The sequence below is a fragment of the Alligator mississippiensis genome, chromosome 7 (assembly GCF_030867095.1).
Source record: "Alligator mississippiensis isolate rAllMis1 chromosome 7, rAllMis1, whole genome shotgun sequence".
Classification (NCBI taxonomy): domain Eukaryota; kingdom Metazoa; phylum Chordata; order Crocodylia; family Alligatoridae; genus Alligator; species Alligator mississippiensis.
The window spans coordinates 14,694,582-14,716,345 of record NC_081830.1 but is presented as its reverse complement, the minus strand read 5'-3'; the positions used below and the strand labels follow the sequence as shown (position 1 = coordinate 14,716,345).

At 54.1% G+C, this 21,764-nt stretch overlaps 1 protein-coding gene and 7 non-coding genes across 8 annotated transcripts; all 8 read right to left on the bottom strand.

Annotated features, from left to right (window-relative positions):
* Positions 1-3,094: 3,094 nt before the first annotated feature.
* LOC132251795 (nicotinamide N-methyltransferase-like) lies at positions 3,095-6,770 on the bottom strand. Its single transcript, XM_059731722.1, has 4 exons — positions 6,626-6,770; positions 5,246-5,453; positions 4,811-4,994; positions 3,095-3,238 (listed from the first exon to the last, which is right to left on the bottom strand). Exons 1-4 carry the CDS (start codon positions 6,768-6,770, stop codon positions 3,095-3,097), a joined length of 681 nt encoding a protein of 226 aa, XP_059587705.1.
* An 8,489-nt stretch (positions 6,771-15,259) lies between these two features.
* Positions 15,260-15,331, bottom strand: TRNAP-AGG (transfer RNA proline (anticodon AGG)). The gene has a single exon. It is a non-coding gene; the product is annotated as a tRNA-Pro (tRNA).
* Positions 15,332-16,074: 743 nt separating this feature from the next.
* TRNAP-UGG (transfer RNA proline (anticodon UGG)) lies at positions 16,075-16,146 on the bottom strand. The gene has a single exon. It is a non-coding gene; the product is annotated as a tRNA-Pro (tRNA).
* Positions 16,147-16,773: 627 nt separating this feature from the next.
* On the bottom strand, positions 16,774-16,847 carry TRNAT-AGU (transfer RNA threonine (anticodon AGU)). Its single transcript has one exon. It is a non-coding gene; the product is annotated as a tRNA-Thr (tRNA).
* Positions 16,848-18,225: 1,378 nt separating this feature from the next.
* TRNAP-AGG (transfer RNA proline (anticodon AGG)) lies at positions 18,226-18,297 on the bottom strand. The gene has a single exon. It is a non-coding gene; the product is annotated as a tRNA-Pro (tRNA).
* A 743-nt stretch (positions 18,298-19,040) lies between these two features.
* On the bottom strand, positions 19,041-19,112 carry TRNAP-UGG (transfer RNA proline (anticodon UGG)). Its single transcript has one exon. It is a non-coding gene; the product is annotated as a tRNA-Pro (tRNA).
* Positions 19,113-19,739: 627 nt separating this feature from the next.
* On the bottom strand, positions 19,740-19,813 carry TRNAT-AGU (transfer RNA threonine (anticodon AGU)). The gene has a single exon. It is a non-coding gene; the product is annotated as a tRNA-Thr (tRNA).
* A 1,378-nt stretch (positions 19,814-21,191) lies between these two features.
* Positions 21,192-21,263, bottom strand: TRNAP-AGG (transfer RNA proline (anticodon AGG)). The gene has a single exon. It is a non-coding gene; the product is annotated as a tRNA-Pro (tRNA).
* Positions 21,264-21,764: the final 501 nt, after the last annotated feature.

The following is a 21,764-nucleotide window of genomic DNA, read 5'->3' as shown; positions in this document are numbered from 1 at the left end:
TCACTAGCAAAGTTCTCGTTTCTGGAAGCTGGCTCCTCCACTGACCCCACCGACGCTGCACGACACAGTCCCCCCCCCCCCCCCCCCCCCCCCCAAAGGTGGTACGGGGCACTAATAACCCTTTCAAGCTGGCGGAGGTTTCCAGCTCCACTTTATTGAAAAGCAAAAGGTAATTTTTGAATAAAGTGGCTCGCCCGAGAGCATTTCCCAGGTGTGATGCAGAGCAGACAAGGATTCGAGCTGGTGTCAGCACTCAGCAACGCTCCTCATTGTGCTGGTAGTGCGATGCACAGTGACCTGTCCTGGCCCCACAGCTGTTGCTACCAAGATGGGGGGGGGGGGTGTTTCCAGGCCCCTAGACATGCCTTGGCACTTCCCACGTGTGTCTACACAAGACACTTATTGCACATTAGCCTAATAACTCTGTACAGTAGCTTGTCATGGCAAAAAACGTGCTACTAGTCTACTGCGCAGTCTTATTCAGGTAATGTGCAGTTAGCATCACTAAATAACTATGTGCCAGTGCTACTGCACTGTACCTTTAGTGCATTTAGTTAGTACTTTATTAAGAAGGTACTAAAATAAATGCACAGTATCTAAGGCGCATTAATGAACATGAACCACCACAATGCAGTGTGCTGTGTGACACTCACTTCAAGCGAACATCTCACACAGGCTTCTCAGGTTGTGTGTCAGGATCTTGTTTCCTTTGCAGTGACTTGCACCGAGGCTGTAGTATGTTTCCAGGTAGATCCCGGGGTTGAAATCCATCTGATAAACTTCTCCCTCCGTGAAGCTAGATGGAGCCTCCACCTTGCACATGCAATAATTTTGGGTCCAGCCCTCTGGGTCAGCTGTACCGCTAACTTCTGCTTCCACTATTGTAAACCCTTCCCTATGCTGCCAGATTGCAGTCCTCGCCCTGCTGCTCTCATGCTGGAGCTCTCGGACTGAGAGGCTTGCAGAGACCAAAGGTGATAAATCCAGAGCTGAAGCTGCCAGGCACGCGCTGGGGAGGTCTCGGGCTTTCTTTGGCCCTCGAAGATGTGGTGACTGCTCTGACAATCCTAGATACACCCACTGGATAGATTGCCTCCAAGTTTGGGCTTTCTTAAGGGGGAAAATGGACTGAGACAGTGTATTTCGGAGCTATACAGTCATAGAAACCGAAGGTTGGAAGGGAGCTCAGGAGGTCACAGCCAGTCCAACCCCTGCTCAAAGCACGACCCTCCCCAACTACATCATCCCAACCAAGGCTTTGTCAAGCTGGGTTTTAACACCTCCAAGGATGGATACTCAACCCCCTCTCTGGGTAAACTGCTCCAGTGCTTCATCACCCTCCTAGTGAGAGAGTTTTTCCTAATATCCAACCTCAACTTCCCTTGCTGCAACTGGAGCCCATTGCTCCTTGTCCTGTCATCTGTCCCAAATGAGAACAGTTCAGCTCCATCTCTTTGCAACCCCCCAGCAGGGAGCTGAAGTTTGCTATCAAATCCCCTCTCGGTCTTCTCTTCTTCAGACTAAATAACCCTTAGCCTCTCCTCACAAATCATGTTCCTCAGCCCCCCAACCATTTTTGTTGCCCATCACTGGACTCTCTCCAACTTGTCCACATCCTTTCTGCAGCGGGAGTCTCAAAACTGGTCACAGTATTCACAAGTGATTCCCTTGTAAAACTGCTTCAGCAACTTTTTTAAGGATTGGATACAGAGGCTATGGGACAGGTGTTACTGTAACAGCGTGCTGGGGCTGCGAGCTATTGCTGGCGGGTGTTGGAGGATGGAAGTGGCCTACAGATGCCTGTGTGTGTCAGGAAAGCAGTGACACGTGGGATTGCTGAATACTTGTCAAAACTCATCCCTCTTCCAGCACCACAGCAGAGGGCTGTAGGACAGGGCATCGTTCCCTGCTTTTATCATCCTTGTGAGTAACTATGGGCATCGCTCCCTGTGTTTTATCATCCTCATGAGTAACTTTTCATGGCAGCAAAGTGAAGCAAAGTCAGCAGGAGAGGGATTCATTTTGGCTGTAGGAGTGCAACTCACTGAACCAGGCGGGAGATCCAGAAGTCTCTGAGCTGCCTAGGGATGCCTGTGAAGTAGGCACTTGGTAGTTAACATGTCACGGCATTTTTCTTGATGTATCACAGGCTTCAGAACATGACGGAGAAGAAACTGTGCCCTGTGCGATGGGATGGGTTGCATTGGGTGGGTGAGATGCGTTGGTGAAGTGGCATGGGAACTGCCCGCTGGGACAGCAGACAGCGCTATAGCTTTGCTCCAGACAGAGTTAGAAAGCAGCAAAAAAAAAGCAGGGGGTGTTGCAAAATATCTCCTCCAAACTGGCAAAAGTTTCCAGTTCTGTTTTACTGATTCGTAGATGAGAACTCCATGCAGAAGTAGTTTGCATGTTATACTGAATACGTGTATTTTCTATGCAAGAGTTAAAGAGGACTATTGTGTTTCAGGCAGGTGTAATTAGTTCTAAGAAGATGATCTAATTGATGATTTGATTGTTTTCAATGCAGATCAGAGGGCAAATCACTCTCCACAAGAAACAACAAATACCATCTGACCCACAACCCACTTCCTGTCCCATTCCTTGCATTGGTGCCTCCTATTATCAAAGACTGGGATCAGACAGACCAGGCATTGGACCGAAAACCACAGGGCACATCTTGGGTGCCCATATACAATGCCCTTCCAGACGTGGTGAAAGGTTTGTCAAGAGCTTGAGGAACCCAGGGCCTGAAAAGATCTGGACTGGCATCAGCAATCCATGATTAGTACATGTGGAAGCAACACCCTGGCCACTCTCAAGGCAGTTTTCACGTTGCTCCTGTTGTTCAGGGTCAGAAGACACTAGCATCACACCTGAGAGTCTGCGCTCCTCTCCTGCCTAGTGAGGACTTCCACTCGCATGCAAATGCTGCAATTTCTCATTTTTTAAGGAGATGTTTGTATTTTCACAGGAAAGGGCGAAACACATTTTAAGCAGGAATATATGCATCATCCTGGGCATAATGTAGCTTTTTAATTAATTTAATTTCTGTTTTAGAGGGATCCTTTTGTGTCCCACTTATTCTCCAAGGGACTTAAATCGCTTTCTCTTTGCGGGCGACAATGAAGTACATCCCAGAGAAATGGTAGATTTCCTGCATGGTGTCGTCGTCCCTGGAGAGGACGTCAAACTCCTGGATGGCAAAGCCAGTTGCACTAAGGGCCCCCCTCAAAAATTCCTGTCAGAACCAAACAGAAGAACTTTTTGGGACCGACCATGTAGAAACTGGTGCCCAAATCTCCGCTCAGCACCAAATGCCCCCCTGGCTTTAGCAGAGAGCTGATTTCATAGATATTAGGGCTGGAAGGGACCTCGGAAGATCATCGAGTCCAGCCCCCGCCCAAAGGGCAGGACGTCAGCTGGGGTCATAGGATCCCAGCAAGATAAGCATCCAGTTTCATCTTAAAGGTGTTCAATGAAGGCGCTTGAACAACCTCCGGCGGCAGGCTGTTCCAGACCTTGGGGGCTCGGACAGTAAAGAAATTCTTCCTTATGTCCAGCCTGAAACGATCTTGTAGTAGTTTGTGACCATTCGTCCTCGTCATCCCTTGGGGCGCTCTGGTGAACAAACGTTCCCCCAGATACTGGTGATCACCCCTGATAAACTTGTAGGTGGCCATCAGATCACCCCTGAGCCTGCGCTTTTCCAGGCTAAAGAGCCCCAGGGCTCTCAGCCTGTCATCGTAGGGTCTGCTTCCCTGACCCCTGATCATGCGCGTGGCTCTTCTCTGGACTCTCTCAAGCTTCTCCACATCCTTTTTGAATTGTGGAGCCCAAAACTGGACACAGTACTCCAGCTGCGGCCTCACTAAGGCCGAGTACAGGGGGAGAATGACGTCCCGGGATTTGCTTGAGAAGCATCTATGGATGCAAGCCAGCGTTTTGGTCGCTTTACTAGCCGCAGCATCGCATTGCAGGCTCATGTTCATCTTGTGGTCAATGATGACCCCCAAGTCTCTTTCTTCCATAGTGCTAACCAACATAGCACTGCCGAGCCTATAAGGATGCTGCGGGTTTTTTTTTCCCCAAGGTGGAGAACCTTGCATTTATCGGGGTTGAACACCATCAGATTCTCGTCCGCCCACTTGCTGAGCCTGTCCAGGTCAGCCTGGATCACCTGCCTGTCTTCTGGCGTGGATGCTTTGCCCCAAAGTTTGGTGTCATGGGCGAACTTGGCCAGTCCGCTTCTGACTCCAGTGTCCACATCGTTAATGAAGATGTTGAACAGTATGGGTCCAAGGACAGAGCCCTGGGGGACCCCACTGGTCACAGGACACCACGATGATTGACTTCCATCAATTACTACCCTCTGGGTCCGACCCCGGACCCAATTTTCCAGCCAGTGGATCGTGGGGGACCCAAGGCGACAATTGGCCAGTTTCTCCAAGAGACGATCATGGGACACCAGATCGAAGGCTTTTTTGAAGTCAAGATATATGACATCAATCTCATCTCCCTTGTCCAGGTGATAGGTCACCTGGTCGTAGAAGGAAATGAGATTGGTCAAGCAAGACCTAACCGCAACAAACCCGTGCTGGCTATCCCTTAAGATATAGGCGTCGGCCAGTCCATTAAGGATGGCCTCCTTAATAAACTTTTCTAAGATCTTCCCCGGGATAGAAGTCAGGCTGATGGGCCTATAGTTAGCCGGATCCACTTTCCCCCCTTTCTTGAAGATAGGCACCACGTTGGCCTTCTTCCAGTCTTCGGGCACTACACCAGAGCGCCAAGAGTTTTCAAAGATCCGCGCGTTCCTCAGAGCGGCGCAGTACGAGCTGTGGTCTTTGCAGGCAGCTTCCAAGCACAGCGATGAGACCAGGCAGTCGGCCGGAGGCAGGACAACGGGATCCAAGGGGTTGCTTTTGTGGACATCACATTTTAGGACACGTTTGATGGCTCCTCGTAACTTACCCTCTTTCTCAGCCCATTTGTTCCTAAAGGGAGAAGAGGAAAGAGAGAGAGGAAAGCAAGAGGTTATCTATTTTGGTGTGTTTTAAATGCCTCCCCTGGGATACAGATCTGAGAAATGGGCACGTGGGTTTTGTGTCTCTGATTTCCATTCCCTTGGAGAAGGATTTAATAAAGGGGGGAGCTTTGAAAGCCATTTTGCCCCACCCTCCCTGAAATTTGGGTGGATTCTCACAGGCAGGCTTAAACCCATCGGATTTCGATGGCAGTTCGGTACCTGTCTCCCTCCAGCTCACACACGTGCTGCACCACCGGAGTCCAGTCAAATGCTCCGGGCTCGTTCTTCAGCCGCTTCAGCAGCTCCTGGCAATTTTGGTCTATGTAATCCGAAGCAATGATCTCCTTAAATGACTCACAGGCAGAAAGCAGCTGGTAAATGGTGGGTCCACTGCCAATATCAATCAGGGTGTGGCCTGTCACAGCACCTGGTTGGGGTTAAAGAATGGTTCAAGATGATCATCACCTCTTCCCCATGCTGCATGCCCTCCAGCAGAGGCAGGGGACAAGCAGCCCCCCTAAAGCTGCAGCCTTTCCTGGTTCTTGCTCTGCTTTACGGGTGCTCCTTCCTTTCCAGGCGCTGCGGAAATGAACTGATAAAGAGCCAAAACAAGGCACCACAGTGCTTGAGTTTTAGCAGTTTCTCCTCCCTGCTCCCCCTGCACTCAGCCTCTTTCCATTCATGATCCATACCCAAAAACATGATTTCTACTGCACCTAGGTGAGCATTTTTATTCAGCATTAATTATTTCATAAAACCAAGTGCCTCCAATCCCATTGCTGCACCCTGACTCTTGCAACCCCCTTTGCAAATGCTATGAGAAAGGCCAATCTCTAGGTTAACCCTGCCTGCCTCTGGGCTTACAACACCTGATATTAATAAAGCAGTGGTGTGTGTCTGGGCAGAGCTGCACTTGCAATCCCACAGGCATATCCCACTTACTTCCCCATATCCGATTCCTTCAAAACCCTTTATTTCAAGGGATGGCTTCATGACAGTCTAAGGAGAAGGGGAAATCTGCTATATAACAATCTGCTCCAGGACAGCGAGGGCGCTGAATAGCCTCTCCTCTCTGCTCATGGATCTCCAGGCACTTTAGGCAGGGCAGGAGTTCACAACATCACGCCTTGCTTAAGGGATGAGGACGAGCAGGGGGCACAGAGAGCTGACACAACTGCTCTAGAGTCCAACAGGAGGGTGGTGGTGTGGACACGGGACATCATTTTCCTAAGTAAAGTCCAGTGCCTGACTCTTTGCAGGCAGTGCATGAGAGGGGAGGGTGGGAGAAGCTCTCCAATGCTCTGCGCCCTGTTCAGAAGCTAAGCATGAACACTTGGCATTTTTGCTGTGCTTTGTAGCTGGAAAGCCCTTGGGAAAGCACTTGCACAAAAGCTTGTGGGCAGCAAGACAAACTTGGTGAACTGCCCAAGAACTGTTTGTCTCACGACTGAGACACTTGTCTCTAGCAACTGCAGACCACAAGCATGTCGCACGGGCAGTGCAACCTCCCACCCTGTCTCCTCTCCAAGTGCCTGGCTGGTCGTGCCCCTGTCTGGCCAAGGGAAGACAAGAGTGCCCAGGGCTTTGGGAAGGACCTACCCAAAGTGAAGGTTTTGCAGTAGTGTTTCAGGACAAATGTGAGGGACTCATCCCCCAAGGTGCCTCGTCCAAACTTGAAGTATTCCAGGTACGCCATGGGCTCGAACTCTGTCTTGTAGACCTCCCCTCCAGTGAAGGCAGCCATGGGTTTGCTCTGCCCTGGCTCTTCCCTGGCTTTGCTCTATTCTTGCCTGAGTCTCTTCTTGGGGCTTGTATCATCCCATCTACACTCAGCCTTTTAACCCCTTTGTGCCCCTGACACTGAAAAGCTGCTTGTAGCTTGTCTATACCTCAGAGGGTCACTTTAGGGTTGCAGCCGGCTGTCAACAATCCCCACTTGCCCTTTGAGCCAAAGGGGGAGGACACCCCGGGGTTGCAGCGGTCGCAGTGATGTGAATAGTTAATAGCCCAAGGCCATCCCGTTAGTTGCCCCCTCTGCAGCATCACAGCATATGTATATGTATATGCACAGCAAGGGACTTCTGACCCTTGGCCAAATTCTCCATCATGGACATGAGAGCAGCAAGGAGAGAGAGCAAGTTCATACAATGATCAACATCAGCAGCACAAAAGCTCTCTTAATGCCTCACTGCGGCATTCATGTGCTTCATCTGATGTGTGAGAGGAGCTGGAGAGACTCCCCACGGCTCTTGATCCCAAGAAGCCCAATGATCATGGCAAAGGAGCCTGGAGATCTGAGTCTGATAGGGTAGGATACAGTGCCCAGGAATAGCCCGCGGAGGCAAAGTGCCTGTGCTCAGGAGTAGCCATGAGAGGTGAAGTGCCTGGGAGAAGCAGGCAAGCCTGTGTCTCTGGGTTTGTGGTAATTGATAGTAACAAAACAATACAACGCGATTTGCTAGGGCTCCCATTTGCCGTCTCACAGCTAGGTAAACAGCATTAGAAATAACATCTCATTTCCTTCACAATAACAGACGAAGGAGGGCGTTTGATTTTTTAATGCGGTGCTTATGGAGAAGCTTCGCCATCAAATGTTATCAGGCTTATCTCTGCTACCATCATCTCCAGCACTAACATGTTCTGGATTGAATTTGGATCATACCCTGCCATGTAAATGGCTCTCCAGTGAAATCTGGAACTTACACGTACGGTGCATTTCTTTCCCCTTGGCTTCCCTCTCCACACCCAGCCTTGCACCCTGTATTTGTTTAAAGTTTACAGGGATGCGAGACCTGAGCTCAGCCACAGCAGAGACTGGTGAATGCCCTTGCTTATGTGACTGTGCAGAAGTGCAGGAGGCTGGCCGCCTTCTTTTAAACCTTCTTTTAAATCCCATTTGCTTTCGGATCAGGAGGGAAGGGGGCTGTGGGGCCCAAACAAAGATCTTGGGACAGGTAACACATCCTGCAAAGTCCTCTGAGGGGTCGATAGCTGCATGCCCTGATATCTGGGGGAAATACAGACACACCAAGAGCATCCTGAGACATGGCCCTGTGCCTGGCACCAGCATGGTATGCAGAGAAGACCATTTTGGACAGAGCCTTTTGGACAGAGAAGACCATTTGGCTGTGGGGCCGGTGTTACTCCAATCTCCAGGCAAGACTGCAGGCTGGTTTATTTTAGGTGCTGATGGATGGGCCCACTTTAGTAATCAAGTTCTCCCATCTCGGCTCATTTCCGGCTTGTGGCACTCTCTGTAGGTAGATGGCTGAATACTCCCAGTTGGACCGGGATAGCACAGCACGTCCCCTTGCAGGCGGAGGGGAAAATCTGCCACGTCCTATTGAGTTCTCATCGTGCTTTCTCTTTTCTGGCCATGAAGAGGCAGCAAAGGCTCATGTGAAACTCCACTGCTCCTTGTTCTGTCATCTGCCCCCAAAAGGTCCTGCGACAACAGTAACCAGCAGCTGGGCGCTCAAACAGCACAGCTAGGGGGGCACCCAGGCCATGGGTCTTGGGCTCGCTCAGGATCACTCACCAGGCCCAGACACACACAGGACTAGAACCCATGCCTCCAGTGACTCAAGGCAGCACCTCACCCACAAGGCCAGCAAGATTTCCTTCCCAGTGCCCTGTCGGGTGCGCCTCTTGACTCGGCGCCTCTGGCCGCAGCAATGAAAGAGTCAGGGGCCCTGAGAGTAAAGAGCTGGTTCCATAGATGGGCTTACAAAGGGTACTCACTCACAGTGACAGGATGGGATTTGAACCCATAACACCAAGCTTCTAAACCAGCACCTCACCCACAAGGACAATAAGCTCTCCTTCTTGGAGACCTGTCGGCTGCGCCTCTTGACTCAGTGCCTCTGGCCACAGCAATGAAAGAGTCTGGGCTCCAATAGTAAAGAACTGGCCCCAGAGACCAACTTATCTCTATCAGGGTGGGATTTGAACCCATGACATCAAGCCTTTAAGGTAGCACTCTCCCCACCAGGCTAGCAACCGCTCCTAGCCAGCATGCTGTCGGCCGCACCTCTTGACCCGGTGCCTCGGGCCCCAGCAATTAAAGGGACAGCAAGCTGGCCGCGCTGCACTACTCACAGTGCCAGGGCTCAGGCAGAGGTGCAAGTGCAGCCAAATCAGGTGGAGAGAGAGAGAGAGAGAGAGAGAGAGAGAAATAGTAAAGGGTTTTTTTTATCTCTCTCTCTGTGACACAGGAGGGAGGGAGAGAGAGAGAGAGACAGCTGGAGAGACCAAGGGTGCGCCACAGGCCTTGTGCCCCGGCCCTCCCCGGGAGCTGGTTAAATACAGGGTTGTGTTCCTGTATTAATGCAGACCCTAGGACCATCTCAGACTCCTCTCAAACTTCCCTTGCTTTACTTAGCCAAGGGGTCATCATCACTGCACCCGCGTGAAGCGGGGACCTGTTACATGGAGCACCTGGTGCGTGGAAGACGGGTGCAGACTGAGACTCAGGGCAGAGGCACAACAAAAAAGGACCTTGGGCAGGTAAAGTGGGGCTTCAGCTGCAAGCCAGGAGCCTGTATCCAATACTGTTACCCGAAAACCCCGACTCAGCTGCTGCCCAACCCTGGAGGTGACCAGACATCAGGGCCTCCTCTATCTCGGACCTTAAGGCTTCCCCGATGGCAACAACTGCGTCTCAGTGAAGGCCGAAAAGTTTCCCAATCTTACCCGATCAGCAGCCAGGCGCCCAACTCCCCTAAACCCGTCAGCATTCAGAATATAAGCCTATTCCCCAGCCAGCCCCACCGCCCCCATGGAGCAGCGCCGGCTCACGCCGCCCCGCACCCCTTCTCCAGCCCTGCAAACACCATGTCCCGCAGGCCAGGCCTGCCACCTCCACAGCTCCTGGCTCAGCCCTGCCCCGAGCAGGGTTGGCTTTCCCCTGCGGGCTGCCAGGTAGAGCCGGCGCCACGGGACGGCAGCACCGAGCAGGGGTTTTTCCTTCGGTACATTTTTTGTTTTTTGATGTGGATCAGCCAAAAGCAAAAGCAGCTTTGTATCCTATGTCAGTCAGAAGCCTTCACTTGGTCAAATGCATTTTTGTTTCAACGGTTTGAAAATATTCATTCCCTCCCTCCAGCCGAACGTGCTGGGAAACGTGCTGACCGTCACTGACTCACCATTTCCCCAATAATTAAAATAACTAATATGGCTGAAAATAAATTCGAAATGAATTTAAAAATTATATATTTTAAAAATATAACGGCAGTGAGAAAATGTGTCTGGCTTCCTCCCAACTCAGTGGCCCCCCAGGGATGAAAATCGGGAGACATGGCTGAAAGCCCGTGGACATTACATTGAACAGACATGGGGGTAGGGGACGGGGGGCGGAAACCACAGCTGGACTTCAGGGACTCGCGAAAACCTGGAGGTGACTGGGGATGGACACAGGCATTCTCCTTCTCGCAAGGGGACAAGCGCATCTTCCCCTGCCGTGACCCAGCCCGGTACAGAAAGAGCGCCCACCGTGCTAGTAGAAGCAGCAAGACTCGTACCAGAGCCATTCAGAGACTACGGTCGGAAACACTGGAACTAAAACACACCAAGAAGCTGGGAAGTTACTCCTAAGTATTTTAGTTTTATTGGGACCAGTTTTTTTTTTTTAGACAAGGATCGGCTGGACTTCCACAGATCATACCAAAGCATCGCTCCTTCACCCTACCTTATTTTCAGTTCCTCTCAGAATCGGGACTGATTTCCTACAGTGCATTAGCAATTGTGAACTGATGACTAGGCACCATCTGTTACAGTCTTTTACCACTTGTAAGTCACAACAGGAAACATTTGCATTAAACAAGTAAGACCATGGACTGGATCAGTAGATAGAATGAAAAAGTTTATTCCTTCAGCCAGCCTCAGTAGGAAGGATAATGGCTGAATCTTCTCAATGTAGACAAGCACCAGCCACAAGGTGAAAAGTTTTTTATACCATTGAGTATTCGACTGCGAACATCTTAGGCCCGCTTGTTCCTACTGGTTAGACAACGACATCAATTAACTTTATGATCGTTTGGACACAGGACAAGATCTTTGTCCCTGTGGAGCTAGAGATTAACACTTTCAAACACCCATGGAGCCTTCACTTCCAGACGCAAACAAACTGCACCACAAACAGCCTCAAATTGGCCCCGCAACCTCCAGCCGAAGCAGCTACAGCCAAGCCACGAACAGAACCGAGCACAAATCTGCGTTTCTACGCTACCACCGAGACCCGCTCAACAAGAAAAACCTACACGCTGCCTTCACAGTCGCATCTATTTGGACCAACCGCTTAACTAGCAAAGCCAAAGAACCCGCAAAACCCTCGACTGCCGCATATCAGTACGCACAACTGGCACAATGCCTCAACCTCGCCATGCACAATCGGGGCCAACCCAAGACCGAATGCTCGGTGCAACTTGACGCGTGGGGCTGCTTGCTCCTAATGGGTATTTGAAAGTGGAGAGATGCACACCGTCTCCATCAGGACTCATCTAAGCATGCATTAACAATTCCCCTCCCTCCTGCCCACCCCAACCCACACTATTTGTTCCCCAGTTTCTTTTCCTGCTTCCGTTCGCTCTTGTCCAGCTGCCCTTCAGGGACCTGCAATAGTACACAAGACAGAAGTCCAGCTGACTGGCAATGAATTGCACACCCCCATAGCATATAAAATAAATGTCGCTCATGCCGCCTACTGTACTCTCAAGCTTGGTGTCCTTTCAAAACAAGGGGGGTGTGACATACGTCCGGTTTCCTAAATGAGGAGTACCCCGCTAGCACTCACCCGTGTATGACAACAGGAGGACCTCAGGCACGAATCCTGTGTATAAGGGGGTCCCACTGCTCCAAACTTTCCACGACATGCTCTTCACAAGGTCGACAACTTGGGGATGCAACTTGCAGAGACGACAGACACCGTGTCCAAACTCCTTTACCTTCCCTCCAGGTGGGCTGGCGTGGGTCTCTTCCCTCCTTAGTGGCTAACTCCTGCTCATCTGTCATTTCCCTGCTTCTCCTTCTGGGGCCTTAAATCCAATGCCTGTCTGTTTTCTAAGTCAGCACGTGAGAGGACGAGACTACAGGCGACCTCTGCTACTGCTATCGCCTTGTGTCTACTGCCTTTTCCCCAGACCTCTGCCACTGCTATAGCCTTGTCTCCACTGCCTTTTCTCCTGATCTCTGCCACAGCTATCACCTTATCAGGAGAAAAGGCAGTGGAGACAAGGTGATAGCAGTAGCAGAGGTCAGGAGAAAAGGCAGCGGAGACAAGGCGATAGCTGTGGCAGAGATCAGGGGAAAAGACAGCGGAGACAAGGCGATAGCAGTGGCAGAGGTCAGGGGAAAAGGCAGCGGAGACAAGGCGATAGCAGTGGCAGAGGTCAGGGGAAAAGGCAGTAGACACAAGGCGATAGCAGTAGCAGATGTCAGGAGAAAAGGCAGTGGTGATCAGGTGATAGCAGTGACAGAGATCAGGGGAAAAAGGCAGTGGAGACAAGGTGATAGCTGTGGCAGAAATCAGGGGAAAAAGGCAGTGGAGCCAAGGTGATAGCAGTAGCAGAGGTCAAGGGAAAAGGCAATGGAGATCAGGCTATAGCAGTGTCAGAGTTCAGGGGAAAAGGCAGTGGAGACAAGGCTATAGCAGTGACAGAGATCAGGAGAAAAGGTAGTAGACACAAGGCGATAGCAGTAGCAGAGGTCAGGAGAAAAGGCAGTGGCAATCAGGCAATAGGGGTGGCAGAGATCAGGAGAAAAGGCACGGGAGACAAGGCGATAGCTGTGGCAGGCCACGGTTAGAAGAGAACAGAGCAAGGGTGAAAAGGACCCTTGGCTTGGGGGACCAAGGAGACGGGCAAGGAGGTGCCTAAACCTCCCTGCTCTGGGACATGCACCAGCTGCACCAGGGAAATGGTGCCAGCTGCCTCTGGAGCTGGATAAAAGGGGATGCTCAGCACACCAAGCTCCAGGGCCAGGCTGCCCAGGCACAGCACCAACCAGGGCTCATCTGGGAGTTAAACCCAGGATCTCTCACATCCTAAGTAGGAATCATGCCCCTAGAACAACAAGTCACATGCCTATCATTGCTCACCTTTACCCTGCAAGAGTCCATGTGACCCCTGAGCACCTGAGCAGCAGCTGCACCAGAGGCAGGCCCAGCTGGCCTTGGCCTCATGCTGCAGAAGGAGGAGCAGACAGTGCAGGTGGAGCAGCAGCCACCCACACTGCTGGGGCCTGGGGGTGGAGCAGCCCTCCCAGGGTGGGCATAGGATCTGCAGACGGAGTCATAGAGGGCTGCACCAACATGCTGCAGACTGCTGTGGGGCAGGAAAGCAGGTGGCCAGGGAGCATCATGTGGGACTACCTTTTAAAGAGTGATCCTAGCAAGCACGCAGGTGTGGCTGGAGCCTCCACCTCCTGCTAGCTACGGCAGGGAGGCAGAGCAGGGCTAGAGGAGGCCTGGGGCAAGCTGCTCCCATAAGGAAGAAATCTCTTCAAAAAAGATGCATGTGTAGACAACATCCCAGGGCTGGCTCATTGCACAGGACATTACTGAGCAGTAAAGCCAAATAGCATTAATTGCATGTGTAGGCAGCACCTGTGACTTATGAGGGATGACTTGTGACTGAGTACAATAATCTGATGAGATTTGAATAATGATTGGTTTTAGAGTCCAGAGTTCCAAAAATTATCCCATGAACTGCCTTAAAGCAAGAAAAAAGTGAGATTTGAACTCCCAAGCCCAGGCCTCTACACCCTGAGCTACAGAGCCATGCCAAGTGCAAGACATAGGGCCTACTGGGATTTGAATCCAGGATCTCCTGTTTACTAGGCAGGTGCTTTAGCCAAAAAAGCCACGGGGCCTCCTCTCCTTGGGTCAAAATCATGGGAATTTCAGCAGTGTCATTCAGGGTTTATGTCAGGACATCAGTTTGGCTTCTTTGTGTCCCTACAGGAGCCTGATGATCAGGGTTTTCCATTTCCCTCGGAAAGAAATGGAAGCCCGTGAATTTTGCAGTTTTGCCATGAGCTCCCTGCAGGCTGGCACAGTTCAAATTTGCCCAGAGCTGGCAAGGAGCTGGAGGAGGGCGGTACAAGCACATGGCCCCAGGCAGCGCAGAAAGCAGGTCCTGATGGGGGGTGTAGGAAGGGGCGGTATTGAGCCCCCATAGGGAGGGAAGGGGAGATAGGGGTAGTTGGGGAAGGCGGGGGCTGGGGCTGCCCCACTGTTCCCTGCCATGCTGGATCGTGCCCACTGGGCTGCGGCGGTCCCAGGGTAGGGGAGCAGGGTGGGAGCCTGAGCCCGCAGGCTGTGCCCACCATGCCGATAGATCTGGGGGGTGCAGGTCCCCCCTGCCTCCCGGGGAGTGCGTGCAGAGCCAGAGAGCTGCCACCCCGCCCAAGGACACAACCTGCCCTGCGCTCAGATCTGGCGGGCACGGGTTCCCCCTGCCCCCTGGGCGTGCATGCAGCAACGGGGAACCAGCCTCCCGTGCCCAAGCCCACAGCAGGCAGGCAGGCAGCAGCGGGGAGCCGGGCTGCAGAAGCTGTGACCTCCTGCCTCCTGGCCCAACTCACAAGCTTCTCCTCTTCTCCTTCCCTCTTCTCCTCTTCACACACCACACCAGGTAACAAGGCCACACACCTTGCCACAAGAACGACCTCAACCAGGGAACTTCAAACTGGGCAGCCAATGCTCTACCAGCTGAGTGACACCGCTTCTAGGAAAGAAAGAGCATCCCTCTCGGCTCAAGACCGTCAAGCAGGCCAGCGAGCAAGTGACAATGGTAGCAGCCAAGCATTTCTATCGGCTTCACCGCGTGGTGGAGCTTGCACACGGCCCCTCCAACTGGGCTCCAGCCCCTGGCACAGGTACCGCCTGCCACATCTCCACACCGCGGGTTCTGCACCAACCGAACTGTGCCCTGAAGACGCCTTGCTCAAGGACATTCTTCTCAGACGACAGCTCCCTCACCCACACAAAAGTACTCACCTGTCCCGGTGGCAGGCACTGCCTTCTGAAAACCCCCGCGGCCCAACTTGATGCCTCGATGGCCACCGTCACCCAATACTATGATTTTGGGGGGAGCAAGGAGGTGTCTAAATCTCCCTGCTCTGGGCCACGCACCAGCTGCACCAGGGAAATGGCCTCACCTGCCTCTGGAGCTAGATAAAAGCGCTGCTCAGCACACCAGGCTCCAAGGACAAGTGGTGCAGGCACAGTGCTAAGCAGGGCTCGTCTGGGAGTTGAACCCAGGACCTCCCACACCCTAAGTGGGAATCATGCCCCTAGACCAACGAGCCAGATACCTACAAGCGCTAACCCTGCCCTGCTGCATTTCAGACCCTGCGACACGGGGCCCCTCTTGTGCCATGGAAGCGCTGCCGGATGTCCGAGCTCAGGCTTCCAAGCTGTCTTTCCTTGGTGGCTCTTCCCACCATGGCAAGCTCTGAAGAGTTGCTCTCCCCTTTGGGCAGAAGGCCAGAAGGTCCTGTGCAGCCAGGCAGGACTTGAAGGGGAGGCAAAATGCCAGTGGCCGGTAGCCCCAAGAGATGCACTGGGAGGTCAGGCTTGGGGTGGGCAGGAACGACCCAAGTGGGAACGAGGGCCCCGGCTCAAGACGGGTGTAGTTGCACCAGGCCCTGCCTTCTGAAAACCCACATGGCCCTGCTTGATGCCACGATGGCCACTCTTCCCCAGCGGCTTGGGGAGCCAAGGAGATGGGCAAGGAGGAGGAGGTTTTGCTGGGTGGGCGATCCCCGCTCCCCTGCAGCGCTGCCAGCCCCGGGGACCCGCAGCTGCCCCGCATCGCCACTCCAGCGCTGCATTACACACACGAGCCTCCACTTGGTTCCTTCTCCCCACTTCCCAGTCCCTGAATCCCTGTTCCTCAGTCCCAGTATCTTATTCCCAGCTCCCAGTTCCTCATGGAGGGACCGATTGGTGGCTTTGTGAGATAATCCTGTCCAGCAACAACTGGAAATGGCCCCACCTGCCTCTGCAGCTGGATAAAAGGGACCACTCAGCACACCAAGGGGGCTAAGCAGGGCTCGTCCGGGAGTTGAACCCGGGACCTCCTGCACCCAAAGCAGGAATCATGCCCCTAGACCAACGAGCCATGTACTTACGTGTCTCGTGCCTGCCCTGCTTTATTTTAGACCCTTGTGACACAGGACAGACCTCAAGGGCAGGGCTTGGGATAAGTCCTCACGGGTGTGGGGCTGTTCAGGCGCTCTCACACCCGTAGCATGAGGGCCCAGCCCTGTTACAAGGATGTCCTGGAGGACACCACAGACCTCCAGGACAGCCTCCTCAGCAGTTGCCTTCACCACCCCAAAGACAGGGATGACGTAGCTCAGGCTGGTGCGTGTGGCCAAGTTGAGCAAAGCAATAGCCCACTCCCATAAGGAGCAGGCTCCTCCTGTAAGGAAGAGATCTCTTCCAAATGGATGCAGGTGTAGACAACATCCCAGGGCTGGCTCATTCGCACAGGACATTACTGAGCACTAAACCCAAATTGCATTAATTGCATGTGTAGGCAGACCCTGTGACTTATGAAGGACGACTTGTGACTGAGTACAATGATCTGACTAGGTTTTAGGTTTGAATAATGATTGGTTTTAGAGTCCAGAGTTCCAAAATTTAGCCCATGAACTGCCTTAAAGCAAGGAAATAGTGAGATTTAAACTCCCAAGCCCAGGCCTCTACACCCTGAGCTACAGAGCCATGCCAAATGTAACAAAGCAGGCCTTGCTGGGATTTGAACCCAGGATCTCCTGTTTACTAGACAGGCGCTTTAGCCAACTAAGCCACAGGGCCTCCCCTCTAGGGGTTAAAATCACGGGAATTTCAGCAGTGTCATTCAGGGTTTATGTCAGGACATCAGTTTGGCTTCTTTGTGTCCCTACAGGAGCCTGATGATCAGGGTTTTCCATTTCCCTCGGAAAGAAATGGAAGCCCGTGAATTTTGCAGTTTTGCCATGAGCTCCCTGCAGGTTGGCACAGTTCAAATTTGCCCAGAGCTGGCAAGGAGCTGGAGGAGGGCGGTACAAGCACATGGCCCCAGGCAGCCCAGAAAGCAGGTCCTGATGGGGGGTGTAGGAAGGGGCGGTATTGAGCCCCCATAGGGAGGGAAGGGGAGATAGGGGTAGTTGGGGAAGGCGGGGGCTGGGGCTGCCCCACTGTTCCCTGCCGTGCTGAGTCGTGCCCACTGGGCTGCGGCGGTCCCAGGGTAGGGGAGCAGGGTGGGAGCCTGAGCCCGCAGGCTGTGCCCACCATGTCGATAGATCTGGGGGGTGCAGGTCCCCCCTGCCTCCCGGGGAGTGCGTGCAGAGCCAGAGAGCTGCCACCCCCCCCCCCCCCGCCCAAGGACACAACCTGCCCTGCGCTCAGATCTGGCGGGCACGGGTTCCCCCTGCCCCCTGGGCGTGCATGCAGCAACGGGGAACCAGCCTCCCGTGCCCAAGCCCACAGCAGGCAGGCAGGCAGCAGCGGGGAGCCGGGCTGCAGAAGCTGTGACCTCCTGCCTCCTGGCCCAACTCACAAGCTTCTCCTCTTCTCCTTCCCTCTTCTCCTCTTCACACACCACACCAGGTAACAAGGCCACACACCTTGCCACAAGAACGACCTCAACCAGGGAACTTCAAACTGGGCAGCCAATGCTCTACCAGCTGAGTGACACCGCTTCTAGGAAAGAAAGAGCATCCCTCTCGGCTCAAGACCGTCAAGCAGGCCAGCGAGCAAGTGACAACGGTAGCAGCCAAGCATTTCTATCGGCTTCACCGCGTGGTGGAGCTTGCACACGGCCCCTCCAACTGGGCTCCAGCCCCTGGCACAGGTACCGCCTGCCACATCTCCACACCGCGGGTTCTGCACCAACCGAACTGTGCCCTGAAGACGCCTTGCTCAAGGACATTCTTCTCAGACGACAGCTCCCTCACCCACACAAAAGTACTCACCTGTCCCGGTGGCAGGCACTGCCTTCTGAAAACCCCCGCGGCCCAACTTGATGCCTCGATGGCCACCGTCACCCAATACTATGATTTTGGGGGGAGCAAGGAGGTGTCTAAATCTCCCTGCTCTGGGCCACGCACCAGCTGCACCAGGGAAATGGCCTCACCTGCCTCTGGAGCTAGATAAAAGCGCTGCTCAGCACACCAGGCTCCAAGGACAAGTGGTGCAGGCACAGTGCTAAGCAGGGCTCGTCTGGGAGTTGAACCCAGGACCTCCCACACCCTAAGTGGGAATCATGCCCCTAGACCAACGAGCCAGATACCTACAAGCGCTAACCCTGCCCTGCTGCATTTCAGACCCTGCGACACGGGGCCCCTCTTGTGCCATGGAAGCGCTGCCGGATGTCCGAGCTCAGGCTTCCAAGCTGTCTTTCCTTGGTGGCTCTTCCCACCATGGCAAGCTCTGAAGAGTTGCTCTCCCCTTTGGGCAGAAGGCCAGAAGGTCCTGTGCAGCCAGGCAGGACTTGAAGGGGAGGCAAAATGCCAGTGGCCGGTAGCCCCAAGAGATGCACTGGGAGGTCAGGCTTGGGGTGGGCAGGAACGACCCAAGTGGGAACGAGGGCCCCGGCTCAAGACGGGTGTAGTTGCACCAGGCCCTGCCTTCTGAAAACCCACATGGCCCTGCTTGATGCCACGATGGCCACTCTTCCCCAGCAGCTTGGGGAGCCAAGGAGATGGGCAAGGAGGAGGAGGTTTTGCTGGGTGGGCGATCCCCGCTCCCCTGCAGCGCTGCCAGCCCCGGGGACCCGCAGCTGCCCCGCATCGCCACTCCAGCGCTGCATTACACACACGAGCCTCCACTTGGTTCCTTCTCCCCACTTCCCAGTCCCTGAATCCCTGTTCCTCAGTCCCAGTATCTTATTCCCAGCTCCCAGTTCCTCATGGAGGGACCGATTGGTGGCTTTGTGAGATAATCCTGTCCAGCAACAACTGGAAATGGCCCCACCTGCCTCTGCAGCTGGATAAAAGGGACCACTCAGCACACCAAGGGGGCTAAGCAGGGCTCGTCCGGGAGTTGAACCCGGGACCTCCTGCACCCAAAGCAGGAATCATGCCCCTAGACTAACGAGCCATGTACTTACGTGTCTCGTGCCTGCCCTGCTTTATTTTAGACCCTTGTGACACAGGACAGACCTCAAGGGCAGGGCTTGGGATAAGTCCTCACGGGTGTGGGGCTGTTCAGGCGCTCTCACACCCGTAGCATGAGGGCCCAGCCCTGTTACAAGGATGTCCTGGAGGACACCACAGACCTCCAGGACAGCCTCCTCAGCAGTTGCCTTCACCACCCCAAAGACAGGGATGACGTAGCTCAGGCTGGTGCGTGTGGCCAAGTTGAGCAAAGCAATAGCCCACTCCCATAAGGAGCAGGCTCCTCCTGTAAGGAAGAGATCTCTTCCAAATGGATGCAGGTGTAGACAACATCCCAGGGCTGGCTCATTCGCACAGGACATTACTGAGCACTAAACCCAAATTGCATTAATTGCATGTGTAGGCAGACCCTGTGACTTATGAAGGACGACTTGTGACTGAGTACAATGATCTGACTAGGTTTTAGGTTTGAATAATGATTGGTTTTAGAGTCCAGAGTTCCAAAATTTAGCCCATGAACTGCCTTAAAGCAAGGAAATAGTGAGATTTAAACTCCCAAGCCCAGGCCTCTACACCCTGAGCTACAGAGCCATGCCAAATGTAACAAAGCAGGCCTTGCTGGGATTTGAACCCAGGATCTCCTGTTTACTAGACAGGCGCTTTACCCAACTAAGCTACAGGGCCTCCCCTCTAGAGGTTAAAATCACGGGAATTTCAGCAGTGTCATTCAGGGTTTATGTCAGGACATCAGTTTGGCTTCTTTGTGTCCCTACAGGAGCCTGATGATCAGGGTTTTCCATTTCCCTCGGAAAGAAATGGAAGCCCGTGAATTTTGCAGTTTTGCCATGAGCTCCCTGCAGGCTGGCACAGTTCAAATTTGCCCAGAGCTGGCAAGGAGCTGGAGGAGGGCGGTACAAGCACATGGCCCCAGGCAGCCCAGAAAGCAGGTCCTGATGGGGGGTGTAGGAAGGGGCGGTATTGAGCCCCCATAGGGAGGGAAGGGGAGATAGGGGTAGTTGGGGAAGGCGGGGGCTGGGGCTGCCCCACTGTTCCCTGCCGTGCTGAGTCGTGCCCACTGGGCTGCGGCGGTCCCAGGGTAGGGGAGCAGGGTGGGAGCCTGAGCCCGCAGGCTGTGCCCACCATGTCGATAGATCTGGGGGGTGCAGGTCCCCCCTGCCTCCCGGGGAGTGCGTGCAGAGCCAGAGAGCTGCCACCCCCCCCCCCCCCGCCCAAGGACACAACCTGCCCTGCGCTCAGATCTGGCGGGCACGGGTTCCCCCTGCCCCCTGGGCGTGCATGCAGCAACGGGGAACCAGCCTCCCGTGCCCAAGCCCACAGCAGGCAGGCAGGCAGCAGCGGGGAGCCGGGCTGCAGAAGCTGTGACCTCCTGCCTCCTGGCCCAACTCACAAGCTTCTCCTCTTCTCCTTCCCTCTTCTCCTCTTCACACACCACACCAGGTAACAAGGCCACACACCTTGCCACAAGAACGACCTCAACCAGGGAACTTCAAACTGGGCAGCCAATGCTCTACCAGCTGAGTGACACCGCTTCTAGGAAAGAAAGAGCATCCCTCTCGGCTCAAGACCGTCAAGCAGGCCAGCGAGCAAGTGACAACGGTAGCAGCCAAGCATTTCTATCGGCTTCACCGCGTGGTGGAGCTTGCACACGGCCCCTCCAACTGGGCTCCAGCCCCTGGCACAGGTACCGCCTGCCACATCTCCACACCGCGGGTTCTGCACCAACCGAACTGTGCCCTGAAGACGCCTTGCTCAAGGACATTCTTCTCAGACGACAGCTCCCTCACCCACACAAAAGTACTCACCTGTCCCGGTGGCAGGCACTGCCTTCTGAAAACCCCCGCGGCCCAACTTGATGCCTCGATGGCCACCGTCACCCAATACTATGATTTTGGGGGGAGCAAGGAGGTGTCTAAATCTCCCTGCTCTGGGCCACGCACCAGCTGCACCAGGGAAATGGCCTCACCTGCCTCTGGAGCTAGATAAAAGCGCTGCTCAGCACACCAGGCTCCAAGGACAAGTGGTGCAGGCACAGTGCTAAGCAGGGCTCGTCTGGGAGTTGAACCCAGGACCTCCCACACCCTAAGTGGGAATCATGCCCCTAGACCAACGAGCCAGATACCTACAAGCGCTAACCCTGCCCTGCTGCATTTCAGACCCTGCGACACGGGGCCCCTCTTGTGCCATGGAAGCGCTGCCGGATGTCCGAGCTCAGGCTTCCAAGCTGTCTTTCCTTGGTGGCTCTTCCCACCATGGCAAGCTCTGAAGAGTTGCTCTCCCCTTTGGGCAGAAGGCCAGAAGGTCCTGTGCAGCCAGGCAGGACTTGAAGGGGAGGCAAAATGCCAGTGGCCGGTAGCCCCAAGAGATGCACTGGGAGGTCAGGCTTGGGGTGGGCAGGAACGACCCAAGTGGGAACGAGGGCCCCGGCTCAAGACGGGTGTAGTTGCACCAGGCCCTGCCTTCTGAAAACCCACATGGCCCTGCTTGATGCCACGATGGCCACTCTTCCCCAGCGGCTTGGGGAGCCAAGGAGATGGGCAAGGAGGAGGAGGTTTTGCTGGGTGGGCGATCCCCGCTCCCCTGCAGCGCTGCCAGCCCCGGGGACCCGCAGCTGCCC